The sequence below is a fragment of the Salvelinus fontinalis genome, chromosome 18, assembly GCF_029448725.1.
Source record: "Salvelinus fontinalis isolate EN_2023a chromosome 18, ASM2944872v1, whole genome shotgun sequence".
In the NCBI taxonomy this organism is placed as follows: Eukaryota; Metazoa; Chordata; class Actinopteri; order Salmoniformes; family Salmonidae; genus Salvelinus; species Salvelinus fontinalis.
In genome coordinates this window covers 38,923,706-38,940,025 of record NC_074682.1, presented here as the reverse complement: position 1 = coordinate 38,940,025, position 16,320 = coordinate 38,923,706, and the positions used below count along the sequence as shown (strand labels likewise).

Here is a 16,320-nt window from a genome sequence, read left to right as displayed (position 1 = left end):
TAAGAATGATGGAGGCCACTGTGGTTTGGGGACCTTCAATGCTGCAGACATTTTTTTTTTTTTGTACCCTTCCCCAGATCTGTGCCTCAACACAATCGATTCTTGGAGCAACGCGGACAATTCCTTCGGCCTCGTGGCTTGGTTTTTGCTCTGTCATGCACTGTCAACCGTGGGACCTTAAATAGACTGGTGTGAGCTTCTCCAAAACATGACCAATTAATTGAATTGACCGCAGGTGGACGCCAATCAAGTTGTAGAAACTTCTTCTCAGATGATCAATGGAAACAGGACACACCGGAGCTCAATTTCGAGTCTCCTAGCAAAGGGTCTGAATAATTATGGAAATACGGTGTTTCTGTTTAAAAAAAACAAGTAAATCTGTTTTCGTTTTGTCGTTATGGGGTATTGTGTGTAGATTGAGGGAAAACTAATTATTTATCCATTTTAGAATAAGGCTGTAGCGTAACAATGTAGTAAAAGTGAAGGGGTCTGAATACTTTCCGAATGCAGTGTATCTATATTCCCAGTCATGCGAAATAGGCTTAGGGCCTAATACATTTATTTCAATTGACTGATTTCTTCATATGAACTTTAACTCAGTAAAATCTTTGAAATTGTTGGATGTTGTGTTAAAATGTTTTTATTTTTTTCTGTAATATTTTTTAATTTAGTACATGGGAATTTAATCGCAAAATTTATTTTTAATATGCACTACGTCATCATTCACAGACTTATCTGCAAGATGTCAATTTGATGGAAATATCTCTGGTTTTAAAATGCGCATATTGTTATTATGCAGATTTTGGAATATTCACTTGATAATCTGTCGCCGATTGAAACCTAGCAATTGTTAAACATAATTTAGAAACTAGTGGCACAGGTTGTCTGCATGCAAGGCAAGTTTATATAAAACATTTGTTTTACCGTTGTGTGATATACATTTTAACCTGCAAGTTATCATTCCACCCAATACAGTAGCACTTCTTTTTGCAGGTTTCTGATTGATAGTCGGTGGTTCAAGCAGTGGAAGAAATATGTGGGATTTGACAGTTGGGATATGTACAATGTTGGAGAGCACAGTCTCTATCCCGGCTCTGTTGACAACTCTGGTCTGTTCTCAGGTAATGCAGGCATCATATTCACTTCCACAAAATGTCACATTGTATTTTAATCTGTGTGTAGGCCTGTGTGTTTTCTTTTGTCTCTGCTCTGAACATGATTCTAATAAGTGCAAAACTAGTTATAACCGAGCACTCTAAATACTTGATGTCATAAACTTACCTTGACACTCTCTCTCTTTCTCCTTAGACCATGAAACTCAGATCCTGAAGGAGCACCTTATAGATGAGCTGGACTATGTCCTTGTGCCCACTGAGGCGTGGAACAAGTTTGTCAGCTGGTATGGTTGCCTTGAGGGCCAGCGTCCCATCGTCAGAAAGGTGATGCCATTTAAAAATTTATATTTTCACCCTTTTGCGTTAGTCTCTCTCTTTAACCTTGCTCTTTCTCTCTAGGTGGTTGAACACGGCATGTTTGTCAAGCACTGTAAAGTGGAGGTCTATCTGTTGGAGCTCAACTTGTGTGAGAATGACAACATGGACAATGTGGTCACACGTCATTTCAGCAAAGCTGACACTATAGGTGAGAGAGAACAGTACTGTACTGTGAGCCAGAGAGCAAACTGACGTGTGAACTAACTAGATATATCATCTTCAGCCACTTCTGACTTTTAATTAACTAAATATTGTGTGTGCCCTGTCCAGACACCATAGAGAAGGAGATGCGGTCACTATTTGAGATCCCAACGGGGAAGGAGACTCGACTGTGGAACAAGTACATGAGCAACACGTACGAGCAGCTGAACAAGCCAGACAGCACCGTACAGGATGCTGGTCTCTTCCAGGGCCAGGTAGAGTACTGTCTCCACCCCAACACCCAAATCCGCTCACTCACTACTAGGCCACACACAGCTAGAACTAGACCCTTTGCCCACTGGCACTTTCTTCATTAGACACACCGCACAAGTGAATATTTTTTGAGGGGAAGCTCCAATGTGTCGTCACTTATAATCTCATGAGCAGGGTTCGCTTGAGGAGCTTAAAGTACTTGAATTTGGCACTTTGAAATTAAAATACTGGAATACCTTGACACTTTAAAAGTACTTCAATTAAAATGAGAGGAGAACAGAAAATCATCTAATCTGAAAAATATTAGGAAAATGTATTGGTTTTACGAATACATTTCCAGGCAGACTGCCAAATTTGATTTCCTCAGGTGTTTTTCACACTGCTTGCCAGGCTCATTCCTCTGCCACTCAGTCAGTCAGTTATTTGCCTGCCTGACTATGTGCCCCCAAACGTCACATCATAGCTAAAATGCCGGTCAAATGTACATTCAATTCTGCCTTTTGCGCCTATGGGAAATTTCTGGGATATTTTTTTTTCAGTTTATGAAACATGGAACAAACACTTTACATGTTGCTTTTTATACTTTAGTTCAGGATAGTTTACACCTTTTTTTTACCACTATGTCACTGGACCCAACCAACCCACACCGTGTAAGGTGCAAAAAATGCGTCAGACTTTGCGAGCACAGGTGAATCGGCCCTGAAGGTGGAATGACACAGCGCTGCATCTTGCGTAGGCACCAGTTCTACATTGTGACATTGTACTTTTTCTCGACAGAGCTTTTTTGCCTCATTCAAAGGGCGCCCGCGACATTCTGCTTTATCAAGCAGCAGCCGTGCTCCTGCTGTTCTGGTGGCCGATCACATGCCATTTTCCTCATACAGCCCACCCGCCCTCTCCTGACCAGCTACATTAAAGCTACCAGTCTGAAGCAAGATGGTTTTTCATAGCGTTTGTGTAGTATTTTTCCAAATTCCCAATGAAAATACAATGGTCATTAAGCTGGAATTGTGTAGGAATAGGAAATGTGTTCACCCGTAGGCATGTCCCAAAACTCTGCTCGTCACTACTCAAATTACAACATCATCAGTACTGACTTAACACTCATGTATGTAGTGAAACACGTATTATTGAGTAGAACTTGTAAGGTAGTGATTAATAGTAAGTTGTTATAATTTTTCATGAGTTTGTGGTGACATACTGACATCTGGTGGCGACTAGAAACAATTGCATAATAGAAACTATTACAAATTGATGGTCTTTGAAATTAATATTAGTTGAAAAAGTACTTAAATCCTTAAATTTGACTTGCCACTGTGTACGAACACTGCATCAGTTTTTCCTCCCAACAGTTGAAATTGCACCAAGAGGTTGTTTTGCTCTCTGTTACATTATCCAGCAGCGATTAACTCTGATATTTGAGTATATTATGACACAGTTGTTGATATCAGCTGGGTTCAGCACAGCTCTCACTGGTGTGATGCCCACACAGGTGCTCGTGATTGAATGCAAGAACGAGGACGGCACGTGGCCCAGACAAGCCTCCCATCCAAAGTAAGTCTATCGTTATATGGTTACCCATCCTCTATTCTAGGACTTTGACTAATGTTGCAAAGCGACACTATATTACTGGATCTTTCGAAGTTCATCAGTAAACTACTAGAATTTTGTTATATTTCAAGGATTTTTTGTTATCTAGCACAAGATGTCTAGTGGCCGTTTTGGGTACTTCAGATTATCACAGGGGTCTAATATTATCTTTAGCCTTAATACATGTAAAATTTAAGAAATAATTAAGATTTTTATATAAAAAAGAATAGAATGACCAAGCTGTAAACATTATCCTAAATATAAACCATCAACATAGTGAAACTCATTGGTGTTTTAATATGGGGGTTTCAGCATGAAATGTCCTTGCTTCTTTTTTTTTACACACATTGTTTTTACAATGTCTATGTATTTGTTTTCAATGTTTTGGCCTCAAACTGGTGACAGGTGTGAAAAGTAAATAGTTGGAATAGTTGCAGAGTTTATTGAAAATAATGCCATTGTTGATAATTTAATTATTAGGCTATTTTCTCTTGAACCATACTAGATACCGTCTTGAACCATCTACTAGAAACTCATGGAAAATAGACGGAACAGATCAGACAAAAAAAATGAATACTATATATGAATACATAAAAATAAAAAAAATCCAAGTATAAATTACGATAGATTGTCATAGATTTTCTGTTTATTACAAAAATTACAGAAGATTCCCTTAACTTTAGTAAATTACCGGTAGCTTTGCAACCCTACTTGTTGACTAAAATGGCTTAAATTGTCACATTTACTATTTTCTCTGTCTGTTAGGCTTGGGCGGTATACTGTATACCAGGGTATTTGGTAATAGCCACAAGATAGTTTCAACGGTATTGAAAAACCTTCTTTGAAGTGTTAATATTTGTAGCTACCTTTTGAAGTAAATACCTGTAGTCAACTTGTGCAATATGTTAGGAGATAAAGCAGATCACGTTCTTTATTTTACCTGTCACATTATTTTACATTTACATCAAGCTTGCCATAGTTCCCCAGAACAGTTGAGCCAGTCATGTTTGTTTGTAAATAGCACAATGGGAGAAAGTGGGAGCAGGTGAGTCCAGCTGTGTATTGACAGGGGTTGCTATTTATATAGAAAGTGTTTTATTTACTTCAATAGTCTAATCAGGGATGTGCAACTATAGTTTTCCTTTGCAGAAAATACTTTAGGGCAACACATTTGGCAGATAGTAGCTTCATTTTCATCAGATGACAACCGAAGCGCAACAGTATTTGGCTGGCAGCCACCCAAAAAACAAGGTATTTTTTGCAAAAACTATGCTTGACCGTCATATAGCCAGCAGCATACCACCCTGCATACCACTGCTGGCTTGCTTCTGAAGCTAAGCAGGGTTGGTCCTGGTCAGCCCCTGGATGGGAGACCAGATGCTGCTGGAAGTGGTGTTGGAGGGCCAGTAGGAGGCACTCTTTCCTCTGGTCTAAAAAATATCCCAATGCCCCAGGGCAGTGATTGGGGACACTGTCCTGTATAGGGTGCCGTCTTTCGGATGGGACGTTAAACTGGTGTCCTGACTCTCTGAGGTCATTAAAGATCCCATGGCACTTATCGTAAGAGTAGGGGTGTTAACCCCGGTGTCCTGGCTAAATTCCCAATCTGGCCCTCAAAACCATCATGGTCACCTAATAATCCCCAGTTTACAATTGGCTCATTCATCCCCCTCCTCTCCCCTGTAACTATTCCCCAGGTCGTTGCTGCAAATGAGAACGTGTTCTCAGTCAACTTACCTGGTAAAATAACGGTAAAATAAATAAATAAAAATATTTCCAATGTTTTATCATAGAAAGAATGTAGCGGACTACATTTCCTAATGTTTTGCTGACAGGAAAGTAGGCTGACTACACCAAACAACACATCAGTCAGAGGAGCGCTGTCTGCTAATACAATGCCCATTTGTGAATTTTCTTCTGAGTGGAGAAGTGTAACGGAAGCACAAAATTTGTCTTATGGTGAGCAGAAATTACAATTAGAAGCATTTTAGATATATGTTTACAAAATGCAGCAATATATTCCTTATACACTTTATATTTTTTCCCTCGTGGAAAAAACAGAATTCCCTTAAGTATAACTTGCTAGTTATCAAAGTAAGTGACTTAATTAATAAGGTGACGGGGAATCAAATTGTGCTAGCTTTCTGCCATGTTTCAGAAGTCAACGCCCTTTTGGATGGGTTATCTGTACAGCTGGTGCTGCCATCTTGGTTTTCTGTAGGATTTTTTTCTCTGTTCTCGGCCTGACTGCTCCCCACACACAGTCTCTCTCGTCCACATTTGTAAATGTGTAAAATAAATGTCCAAAATTACATTCAGAGCTGGATTGCCTGTCTTTGCCATTTGTTTATTTTAGTTTACTCTTGTAAGCATATTTAGCTAGCAGCCTCCATGGAAATGAGCTTTTGTGCTAACTTTGTTAGCGTTCTGGTAAAAGACATCCAATGGGCTTTTTAGCATTTCAGGTGCCCCCTTGTGTTCTAAGGCGGTAATACCGTAATTCCTGGGATGAGAGAAAAACGATATGAAAATCTGGATACCGCCAACCCTAATCTTTGAGTGCAGAAAATAGTATATATCAAATAATGTGTCTGAAACTTTTCCAGTAAGTTTATGTTCATGTTATTCAGATCCAGTACGGCTACATCCAGGAATTTCACTACCTCTCCAAAGCTCTCTTCCAACTCGTCGGCAACCATCTCCTCAACAGTAACAAATGGGGACAGCAGCAGCAACACTGGCTATACACTGAACAACAGCACCTCCTCTGGCAATAGGCAAGCAAACTGTGTTTTTATCACTATGCCACAATATGCAGTCAATGGGATATCACTAGCCAGTCAGACCAAGTCAATGGAGTCCCATTTACTCTACTCTACCGGTCAAAAGTTTTAGAACACCTACTCATTCAAGGGTTTTTCTTTATTTTGACTATTTTCTACATTGTATGAAATAACACATGGAATCATGTAGTAACCATATTTTATATTTGAGATTCTTCAAATAGCCCCCCTTTGCCTTGATGACAGCTTTGCACACTCTTGGCATTCTCTCAGCCAGCTTCACCTGGAAGGATTTTCCAACAGTCTTGGAGTTCCCACATATATGCTGAGCACTTGTTGGCTGCTTTTCCTTCACTCTGCGGTCCGACTCATCCCGACCCATCTCAGTTGGGTTGAGGTCGGGTGATTGTGGAGGCCAGGTCATCTGATGCAGCACTCCATGACTCTCCTTCTAGGTCAAATATCCCTTACACAGCCTGGAGGTGTGTTTTGGGTCATTGTCCTGTTGAAAAACAAATGATAGTCCCACTAAGCACAAACCAGATTTGATGGTGTATCGCTGCAGAATGCTGTGGTAGCCATGTTGGTTAAGTGTGCTTTGAATTCTAAATAAATCACCAACAGTGTCACCAGCAAAGCACCATCACACCTCGTCCATTTTTCACGGTGGGAACTACACATGCAGAGATCATCCATTCACCTACTCTGCATCTCACAAAGACACAGCGGTTGGAACCAAAAATCGCAAATTTGGACTCATCAGACCAAAGGACACATTTCCACCGGTCTAATTTCCATTGTTTGTGTTTCTTGGCACAAGCAAATCTCTTCTTCTTATTGGTGTCCTTTAGTTGTGGTTTCTTTGCAGCAATTCGACCATGAAGGCCTAATTCACGCAGTCTTCTCTGACATTTGATGTTGACATGTGTCTGTTACCTGCACTCTGAAGCATTTATTTAGGCTTCAATTTCTGAGGCTCGTAACTGTAATGAACTTATCCTCTCCTGCAGCGGTAACTCTGGGTCTTCCATTCCTGTGGCGGTCCTCATGAAAGCCAGTTTCATTGCGCTTGATTGTTTTTGTGACTGTACTTGAAGAAACTTTCAAAGTTCTTAATGTTCCGTAGTGACTGACCTTCATGTCTTAAGGTGATGATGGACTGTTTCTTTTTCTCTTTTTTGAGCTGTTCTTGCCATAATATGGACTTGGTCTTTTACCAAATTGGGCTATCTTCCTTGTCACAACACAACTGATTGGGTCAAACGCATTAAGAAGGAAAGAAATTGCACAAATAAACTTTTTTAAATTGAAATGCATTCCAGGTGAAGCTGGTTGAGAGAATGCCAAGAGTGTGCAAAGCTGTCCGCAAGGCAAAGGGTGGCTATTTTGAAGAGTCTCAAATATAAAATATATTTTGATTTGTTTAACACTTTTTGGGGGGTTACTACATGAATCCATGTGTTATTTCATAGTTTTGATGTCTTCACTATTGTTCCACAATGTAGAAAAATAGTAAAAAAATAAAACCTTGAATGAGTAGGTGTCCTAAAACTTTTGACCGATAGTGTATGTTTTGGAATATTTGTACAATCCATTGATGTTTGACCTGTTAAACACTGGACTCACCCTTACTGTTTCTACAGATTGGGAGGTTATAATTCATACAGCTCCTCATACAACTACAGAGAGTCACCATCCCAACCTGGCCTCTGTGGTCTCAGTAACCTAGGCAACACCTGTTTCATGAACTCCGCTCTCCAGGTACCACACACACACACACACACACACACACACACACACACACACACACACACACACACACACACACACACAAGGTCTGTGTGCAAACTCACATTAGCATATACTGCACAAAGAATTCATATGGACTCCACAGCAAATATTGGGTACTGTAAAACTAAATTAAACTCAGTCCATAGCCGCCTGTGCCTTTTTTTAATAGCTGGGCAATGGCACGCAATTCAGCAAATAAAAGCCTTTATCAAATAAATAAACACCAGTCTAAATGAATTGTTCACGAGTTTACCGTGAATTGTTTACTTGGTTTAATGTTTGTTTTGTTACATTAAATAATTCCGTAATGACACAATTATGGCAATCATCCGTTATTATCTTCAGTAAGAAACTGCTGACAGCTGAGAACGGCTAGCTAACTGGCAAGCACAAAAACAGTAAACGTCTTCGGGAGTAAAGACACCACCCCCAAACCTGACAGTGTGTAAATGCTAACACATTTAATGCAGGAAAGAAAGAAATGTATTACAATTTGATTTGTTTAATTCCAGCATTTTATGTCACATGCTTCGTAGACTAACAGTGAAGTGCTTACTTACAGGTTCATTTCCAACAATGCAGATTTAAAGATTAATAAAAAATATATAAATAGTCACACGAGAAACAGGTACACAGTGACTATCTTTGCTTATTTGAGCTGTTCTTGCCATAATATGGACTTGGTCTTTTACCAAATAGGGCTGTCTTCTGTATATCACTTCTACCTTGTCACAACACAACTGATTGGCTCAAACGCATTCAGAAGGAAAGAAATTCCACAAATTATCTTTTAACAAGGCACACCTGTTAATTGAAATGTACTCCAGGTGACTACCTCATGAAGCTGGTTGAGAGAATGCCAAGTGTGCAAAGCTGTCAAGGCAAAGGGTGGCTACATTGAAGAATCTCATAAAATATATTTTGATTTGTTTAACACTTTTTTGGTTACTACATGATTCCATATGTGTTATTTTATAGTTAGTCTTCACTATTATTCTACAATGTAGAAAATGGTAAATGTGAAGACAAACCCTTGAATGAGTTGGTGTGAGCAGGCAAGCAGAACTTCAAGACTTCCTTATTATTAGAGATTGCACAACAGCTGTTGTTAACAAAGAGACACATGCCCTCGAGTTTACGAGAAGCTGCCGTTCTGTCCTGCCGATGCATACAAAAACCAGCTAGATTTATGTTAACCGTGTCCTCGTTCAGCTACGACTCCGTGAAGCATAGGATATTACAGTTCTTCAGTTAACTATGCAAATGAGCACCTGGCTCAAATAGAAGCCGGTCTCTAATAAGCTCCCGTTGGGATCAGTGACTTAAGCAAATTAACGCCTGGCTATTAATTTAAGTTTCAGGATATGTCTTGCTATAGAGCATATTTACCTTGTCTAAGACATCCAATTATCCCTTGTCTAAGACCGAGCTGTACTTACCTCTCTAAATCATTTGATGGTGTGGAAGAACAGGCCACAGACTCAGGCTTAGACGTGCTCTTTGACTCACACACACACACACACACACACAAACACACACACACACACACACAAACACACACACACACACCAAACAAAGTTTGAACTGTATATTTCCCCCTTATTCACCTCACTGTTTTGTTGCAGTGTCTGAGCAACGCGTGCCCTCTCACTGAGTACTTCCTGGATGACCAGTATGAGGCGGAGATCAACCGGGAAAATCCATTAGGAATGAGGGGGGAGATCGCAGAGGCCTACGCAGACCTGGTCAAGCAGATGTGGCTTAGCCGCAGCAGCTATGTGGCTCCCCGCACCTTTAAAGTGAGCATCACCATTGATATATGAGACTGAATTTCTATAGGTTACTGCAATGTAGTGCACCTTCCTCATCCTATTTTTGACCAGTAGATTTTCCAATTCAGTCAGTTACCAGTAGATTTATCCTATAGTCAGTTACTAATTTACCAACTCATTGCAGACAGCAATGAGCATCATAATTACTTTAACACGTGTGATTAACAAGCTGCACAGTCTGCTAACCTCCACCCTGTGTTCCCCCTCTATCTCAGACCCAAGTGGGTCGCTTCGCCCCCCAGTTTTCAGGGTACCAGCAGCAGGACTCTCAGGAGTTGCTGGCCTTCCTGATGGACGGGCTCCACGAAGACCTGAACCGCGTTAAAAAGAAGCCTTACCTGGCCCTGCAAGATGCAGGGGGGCGGCCAGACGAGGTACACATACACACAATCTTGGTGATGCTAGAAAGGAGGATTTCCCATAGCATTGTCATTAAGTCCTATTATGTTTGTGATAACCTCTCTACAAATCTCTTTAAAAAAATGTTTTTTCTGAATGACAGATTGTAGCTAAGGAAGCATGGACTAATCATCGCCTGCGCAATGACTCAGTCATCGTGGACATATTCCATGGCCTGTTCAAATCCACTCTGGTGTGTCCAGAGTGTGCCAAGATCTCTGTGACTTTTGACCCATTCTGCTACCTCACACTCCCTCTGCCCATGAAGAAGGACCGCACTATGGAGGTGTTCTTGGTCCGCATCGACCCCCAGTCCAGACCCACGCAGGTAACATACATACACACACACACACACACACACACACACACACACACACACACACACACACACACACACACACACACACACACACACACACACACACACTGGATGGGTGCTGCGTTTCCCCCTCAATGTAGTTACACTGTCATTATAACAATCTTTTTCTATTTATTAAGAATTTCACAACAACGAAAAAAACAAGACAGTCATATAAAACCAGACAATGATATCAGACACACCAAAAACAAGAGAGAACTAATAGATAATAAATAATAGCACCACTGCTATACCCCATTATATACTGACTTTAGATACAGTTCACCTGTTAAGGTCCATTTGATCAAGCAATGAAAGGGGCCCCAAGTATATTCAAAGTAGTTTATCCAGAAGCGAGTAAGAAACTCTCTCATAGCTATCCAGCTGTGCTATGGTACTGGCCCGTTCATCAAAGGGAGGGGGATCTTGTTTCTTCCAATGCCTTAAGAGTAAGCGCTTAGCTGTTGTGATGGCCAGGATAAGCCATCTCTTTTCAAAGGAAGTGAAAACATAGGCTCAACAGCTGAAGATGAGGACTAACATATACAGTTTCTGTGATCAGGAACTTTCTTAATAACCTCAATCAACTTGTATATTATTCCACCAATCTCTTAGCACTGGACATGACCAAAGTATATGTGTATTAGAGGCATCATCACCTTTACATCTCCAACATCGGTCTTCTGGAATTAACTCTGTGGAGTCCCATTTGAAGAGATGTGTTTACCATTTCTTTATACATAGTATTCAAATTAGACAAGCATGATTTCCACTCTTCGTGGGATATATGTAGAGCCAAATATTTTGCCCATTTGTACTTTAGCCTTATTTAAAGGATCAGACAATTGCTCCTGTAGCAGATTATAAATTATTTATTTTATCTGGCTGGCTATGGGACAGGTAAGGGTGCTTCCCAACCATTTTGACAATTACCTTCGTAGCTGGAGGTGTCTCCAATATTCATTATGTGGCAGTTTATATTTCTCTGTAATTTGGGTGAAGCTGAAGAGTTGCTTAGAATGCTCATCAAATAGATCTAACAGATCATTTATTCTGTACCTCAAAAATGTATTACATCCAATTAGGATAATCTTTTTGTGCCACAGAGGAGATTTATAAAGGTCCCTTTTTATCTTACCCCACAAGGTTCTAGTGTTTGTAACAGTGGGGTGATTGTTCAGTTGTGGTCTTACTTTGCCAAAAATTCCAAGCCAGGTCAAAATCTGGTACCAGCCTGGTTTAGCCCCTCCCTTCCAACATGGCAACCAAATACTGATATGTTTGACATTGATAGCCCGGTAGTACTTCCTGAAGTTATGGAGACCAGGTCCACCTTTTTTGGTGGAAGACTGACTTATATAAAAAAATATGTTTTATACCTAAACTGCTGAGTTACGCCAAAGAAAATCTAGAACATGCCTGTAAATATCTTCAATGTAATAATCTGGGATATATATAGGGAGATGAGGTAGAGGATAATATATTACAGGTGCCAGCATCATGTTAATAGAATACATTTTACCCCATAATGAAATGTGTATATTTGACCATCTAGCAAAGTCCTTCATTTTTAGAAGAAAGGGTTTCATATTCTCTCCAACAATATAGTTTCTAAGTGACCCCAAACTTTTGAACAGTAGTGTACATTTCATAATAATATTCTTAAGCAAGCCTCAGACAACATTCATTAGTTTAAACCTGGGCTAGTTGAATTTCATTAAAATATAGTGTTAGTGTAATGTTAATGTTCTGAGGTGCCCCTATTGTGTTTCTGTTTTCGTGATGAGGTCTGCAAAATAAATAAGATATTTGCGTATACTCATTGAATCATTGAGGTGGTTCTCTAAACCAGACCAGTTTTTTAATGGGGACCTAGAAACAGTGGTCTTTGTACATACTGCCGTGACGCCTTCGATTTCAGAGTGGACCGCGGTTCACCGACGGAGGTCATACCATCTATGTGTCTAAGTCAAAATATTTGTCTCCATCCTTCTCTTCCTCTGCATCTCTTTTTTTTCTCATCTCCAGTACCGAGTGGTTGTCCCCAAGCTTGGCTTAGTGACAGACCTGTGCAGCGCCTTGTCCCGGCTTTCTGGAATACCTGCTGAGAATGTGAGAGCTTTACCCTTTATGTGCTGCTAGCTGAATAAGGGCCATTGTACTTTTAGACCCTCTTTTTACAGCCCCTGCCTGGCATTTGCACAAATCCTTTATGGTTGTGTGCTCATGATGACATTTTTGTTGTGACTTGATAGGATTAAAACTATCGGTCAGTAGGCTTGGCGATACTCTGGCATATATTTTGAAATTTCAATACAGTAAAAAAATAAAAATAGGGGGATTTGGGGCATCCACGTGTCAAGATCAAGCTTCTTGGTTACAGCAGAGACATTCTAGCCTGAGTACCAGTCTCTTTAGCGAACAGAGACTGGCCTTTCTGCCATCTTCAAATATCTTCTATCATTAATGAGCTCGAGGAGATCAGAGGAGTTGATCCTGATTCGATAACCCTCAGCTATTCTCCAATCACAATGATTATCCAAATATTTGGACTATATCACTTTTTTTTTTTACTCCACAGAACAGAGGTATCAGGTTTGCTAAGCAACCGTGTTTTGTTTGTCCACGCAGCACGTCTAAATTCTGAAACTAAGGGTGCTTTCGTAAATTCACTCTGGCTATCTACTCCGATTTCAGAGCACTCTCGTCTGAGTTGTCAGAGTGCAGAATAACTGATGAATTTACGAACGCTCAACACCTGTTGAATATGGGCGGTGTCAGTAAACGTTGGCAAAAAAACGTAATGAAATTGTTGGCAGCACCACAGCTACAGTCCCCAATGCTATGGATAACATGAAAACAGCTTAACCAGCTCTGCTAGGGCAAGTAAAATTGGCAGAGTGAGGTGTTTGGAAGTAGCTAGCCAACATTAGCCAGTTTGCTTGGGTGCTTGACTCTTTGTGGGGTCAGAACTCTCGGATCAACCCTATCAACCCTTCTCCTCGGCCAGAGCATCCAGTGTGCGCTCTGAACGCTCCGAGAGCGAAACACTGGATTTACGAATGGACAATCTGACAACACTCTTAAATTTACAAACGCCCAGAGCGCACTCTAGCACTCCAGATTGAATTTACGAACAATCTAAATACATATTGCAATTCCAACCACTAAACCTATTTGCATTGATTTAAAGCCTCAAAATACAACTTCTTGCCTATCTAACAGCTAAATATTTGTTTTTGACATTGTTATAATTCTAATTATATTTTTAAGGTTCCACATGTTGCCATGGAAAATATTAATGTTATTTCTAACAACCAATGAGCAACTCTGCCGTATATCCAGCTGCATATTGAATGTTGTGATTGCCGAAATGCCAGTCTCTTTGGCAATGGCATGGAGTGGCAAGGAGTGGAACGTTAGCTAAAGACTGGTGCCCAAACAAAAGAAATTCACACACAAAAAAAAACATAGCTTCTGGTAATACTGTATACCCCAGTATAGAACAGAAACGGTATGAAAATGTGGATACCACCCAACCCTATCGGCCAGTAAATGTGTAGATTAGGTTACAATTAGTTAATGCTTTGTAGCCTTTTTTTCAATTGTGAGGATAACATTTTGTGCCACTGACGGGTCGGATAAAGAGACTCCAGTTGAGAGGAAACCATAAATGCACCCTCCTGTCTTCCTAGATGGTGGTGGCTGATGTTTACAATCACCGGTTCCACAAGATCTACAGACGAGATGACGGACTTAACCAAATCATGGAGAAAGATGACATATTTGTGTAAGCCTGGTCTCTAATCTTGCACTGGAAGATAACATATTGAACAGTGGTTGGGTATGAGCAGACGTCAAACAGTATCTTTATTGTCCCAGGGAAATTAGTTTACAGAATAACCACTTACAGTGCCTTTAAAGTATTCACACCCCTTGACCTTTTAACGTTTTGTTGTTACAGCCTGAATTTAAAAAGGATTAAATTGAGATGTGTCGCTAAGGGCTACACAGATAATACCCAATAATGTCAATGTGGAATTTTGTTTTTAGATATGTTTACAAATTAATTAAATGCTGAAATGTCTTGAGTGAATAATTATTCAACCCCTTTGTTATGGCAAGCCAAAATAAGTTCAGGAGTAAAAATTTGCATGGACTCATTGTGTGAGCAATAATAGTGTTTAACATGCCTTTTGAATGACTTCCTCATCTCTGTACCCCACACATACAATTGTCTGTAAGGTCCCTCAGTCGAGCAGTGAATTTCAACCACAAAGACCAGGGAGGTTTTCCAATGCCTCACAAAGAAGGGCACCTATTTGTAGATGGGTAAAAAAAAACAAAAAAGCAGACATTGAATATCCCTTTGAGCATGGTGAAGTTATTAATTACGCTTTGGATGGTGTGTCAATACACCCAGTCACTACAAAGATACAGGTGTCCTTCCTAACTTCGTTGCCGGAGAGGAAGGAAACCCCTCAAGGATTTCACCATGAGGCCAATTAAAACAGTTACAGAGTTGAATGGCTATGATTAGGAGAACTGAGGATGGATCAACATTTTAATTACTCCACAAAACTAACCTAAATTACAGTGTGAAAAGAAGGAAGTGTTTTCAATAATGCACTAAAGTAAAACTGTAAAAAATGTGGCAAAGAAATTAACTTGATGGCCTGAATACACAACAGCATACCACTCTCTTTTATATTTTCAGGCATGGTGGTGGCTGCATCATGTTATGGGTATGCTTGTCAGGAAGTTCTTTATGATAAAAATAAACGGAATAGAGCTAAGCAGAGGCAAAATCCTAGAGGAAAACTGGGAGAAAAATTCACCTTTCCGCACGACGGTAACCTAAAACACAAGGCCAAATATATGCTGGAGTTGTTTACCAAGACGACATTGCATGTTCCTGAGTGGCCTAGTTACAGTTTTAACTTAAATCTATGGCAAGACTTTAAAATGTCTGTCTAGCAAAAACTAACTTGACAGACCTTGAAGAGCTAAAAAAAATAATGTGCATATTTATTACAATTCAGGTGTGGAAAGCTTTTAGTCTTTCTGGGTATCGCTGCCAAATGTGATTCTAACATGTAATAACTCAGAGGTGTGAATACTTAAGTAAATTAGATATTTCTGTATTTCATTTTCAATAAATTTGCCAAATTTTTTCAAAACATTTGTGCTTTGCCATTTTGAGGTATGGTGTGTAGATGGGTGAGGAAAATGTGTTTTTATCCATTTTGGATTCAGCCTGTAACACAACAAAATGTGGAATAAGTCTAGAGGTATGAATACTTTCTGGAGGCACTGTACAGTATCCACCACAGATACAAAATGTGTTAAAATCATAAAAAAGGAACACCCTAAGTGTGCTACTGTATCATTCTCCATGTTTGTGGTCCAGGTATGAGGTGGCGGAGGAGGACAGGGAGAGGATGAACCTGCCTGTGTACTTCAGAGAGCGCCACTCCAAACACACAGGCGGCTCCACGGGTACCATGCTGTTCGGCCAGCCCCTCCTCATCACTGTTCCCCGGCAGAACCTGGCCGCTGACATGCTCTACGAGAAGGTGCTGGAGAGGATCGGGTGGGTACGCTGTCTGTCTGTGGGCCTGCTTTTGTTTCCACTTCTGCTCATATGTACGGTATGCAGC

At 40.2% G+C, this 16,320-nt stretch overlaps 1 protein-coding gene across 1 annotated transcript in view; it reads left to right on the top strand.

Annotated features, from left to right (window-relative positions):
• The window catches only part of LOC129815474 (ubiquitin carboxyl-terminal hydrolase 4-like), a 35,399-nt gene that overhangs the window by 5,303 nt on the left and 13,776 nt on the right, over positions 1–16,320 (top strand). The window contains exons 2-14 of the mRNA XM_055869345.1: positions 994–1,121; positions 1,309–1,439; positions 1,515–1,641; positions 1,764–1,909; positions 3,400–3,461; positions 6,128–6,274; positions 7,924–8,041; positions 9,697–9,870; positions 10,119–10,277; positions 10,406–10,630; positions 12,689–12,772; positions 14,356–14,450; positions 16,071–16,253. Coding sequence (XP_055725320.1) covers positions 994–1,121; positions 1,309–1,439; positions 1,515–1,641; positions 1,764–1,909; positions 3,400–3,461; positions 6,128–6,274; positions 7,924–8,041; positions 9,697–9,870; positions 10,119–10,277; positions 10,406–10,630; positions 12,689–12,772; positions 14,356–14,450; positions 16,071–16,253 — 1,779 coding nt within the window. The remainder of the gene's footprint in view (positions 1–993; positions 1,122–1,308; positions 1,440–1,514; positions 1,642–1,763; positions 1,910–3,399; positions 3,462–6,127; positions 6,275–7,923; positions 8,042–9,696; positions 9,871–10,118; positions 10,278–10,405; positions 10,631–12,688; positions 12,773–14,355; positions 14,451–16,070; positions 16,254–16,320) is intronic.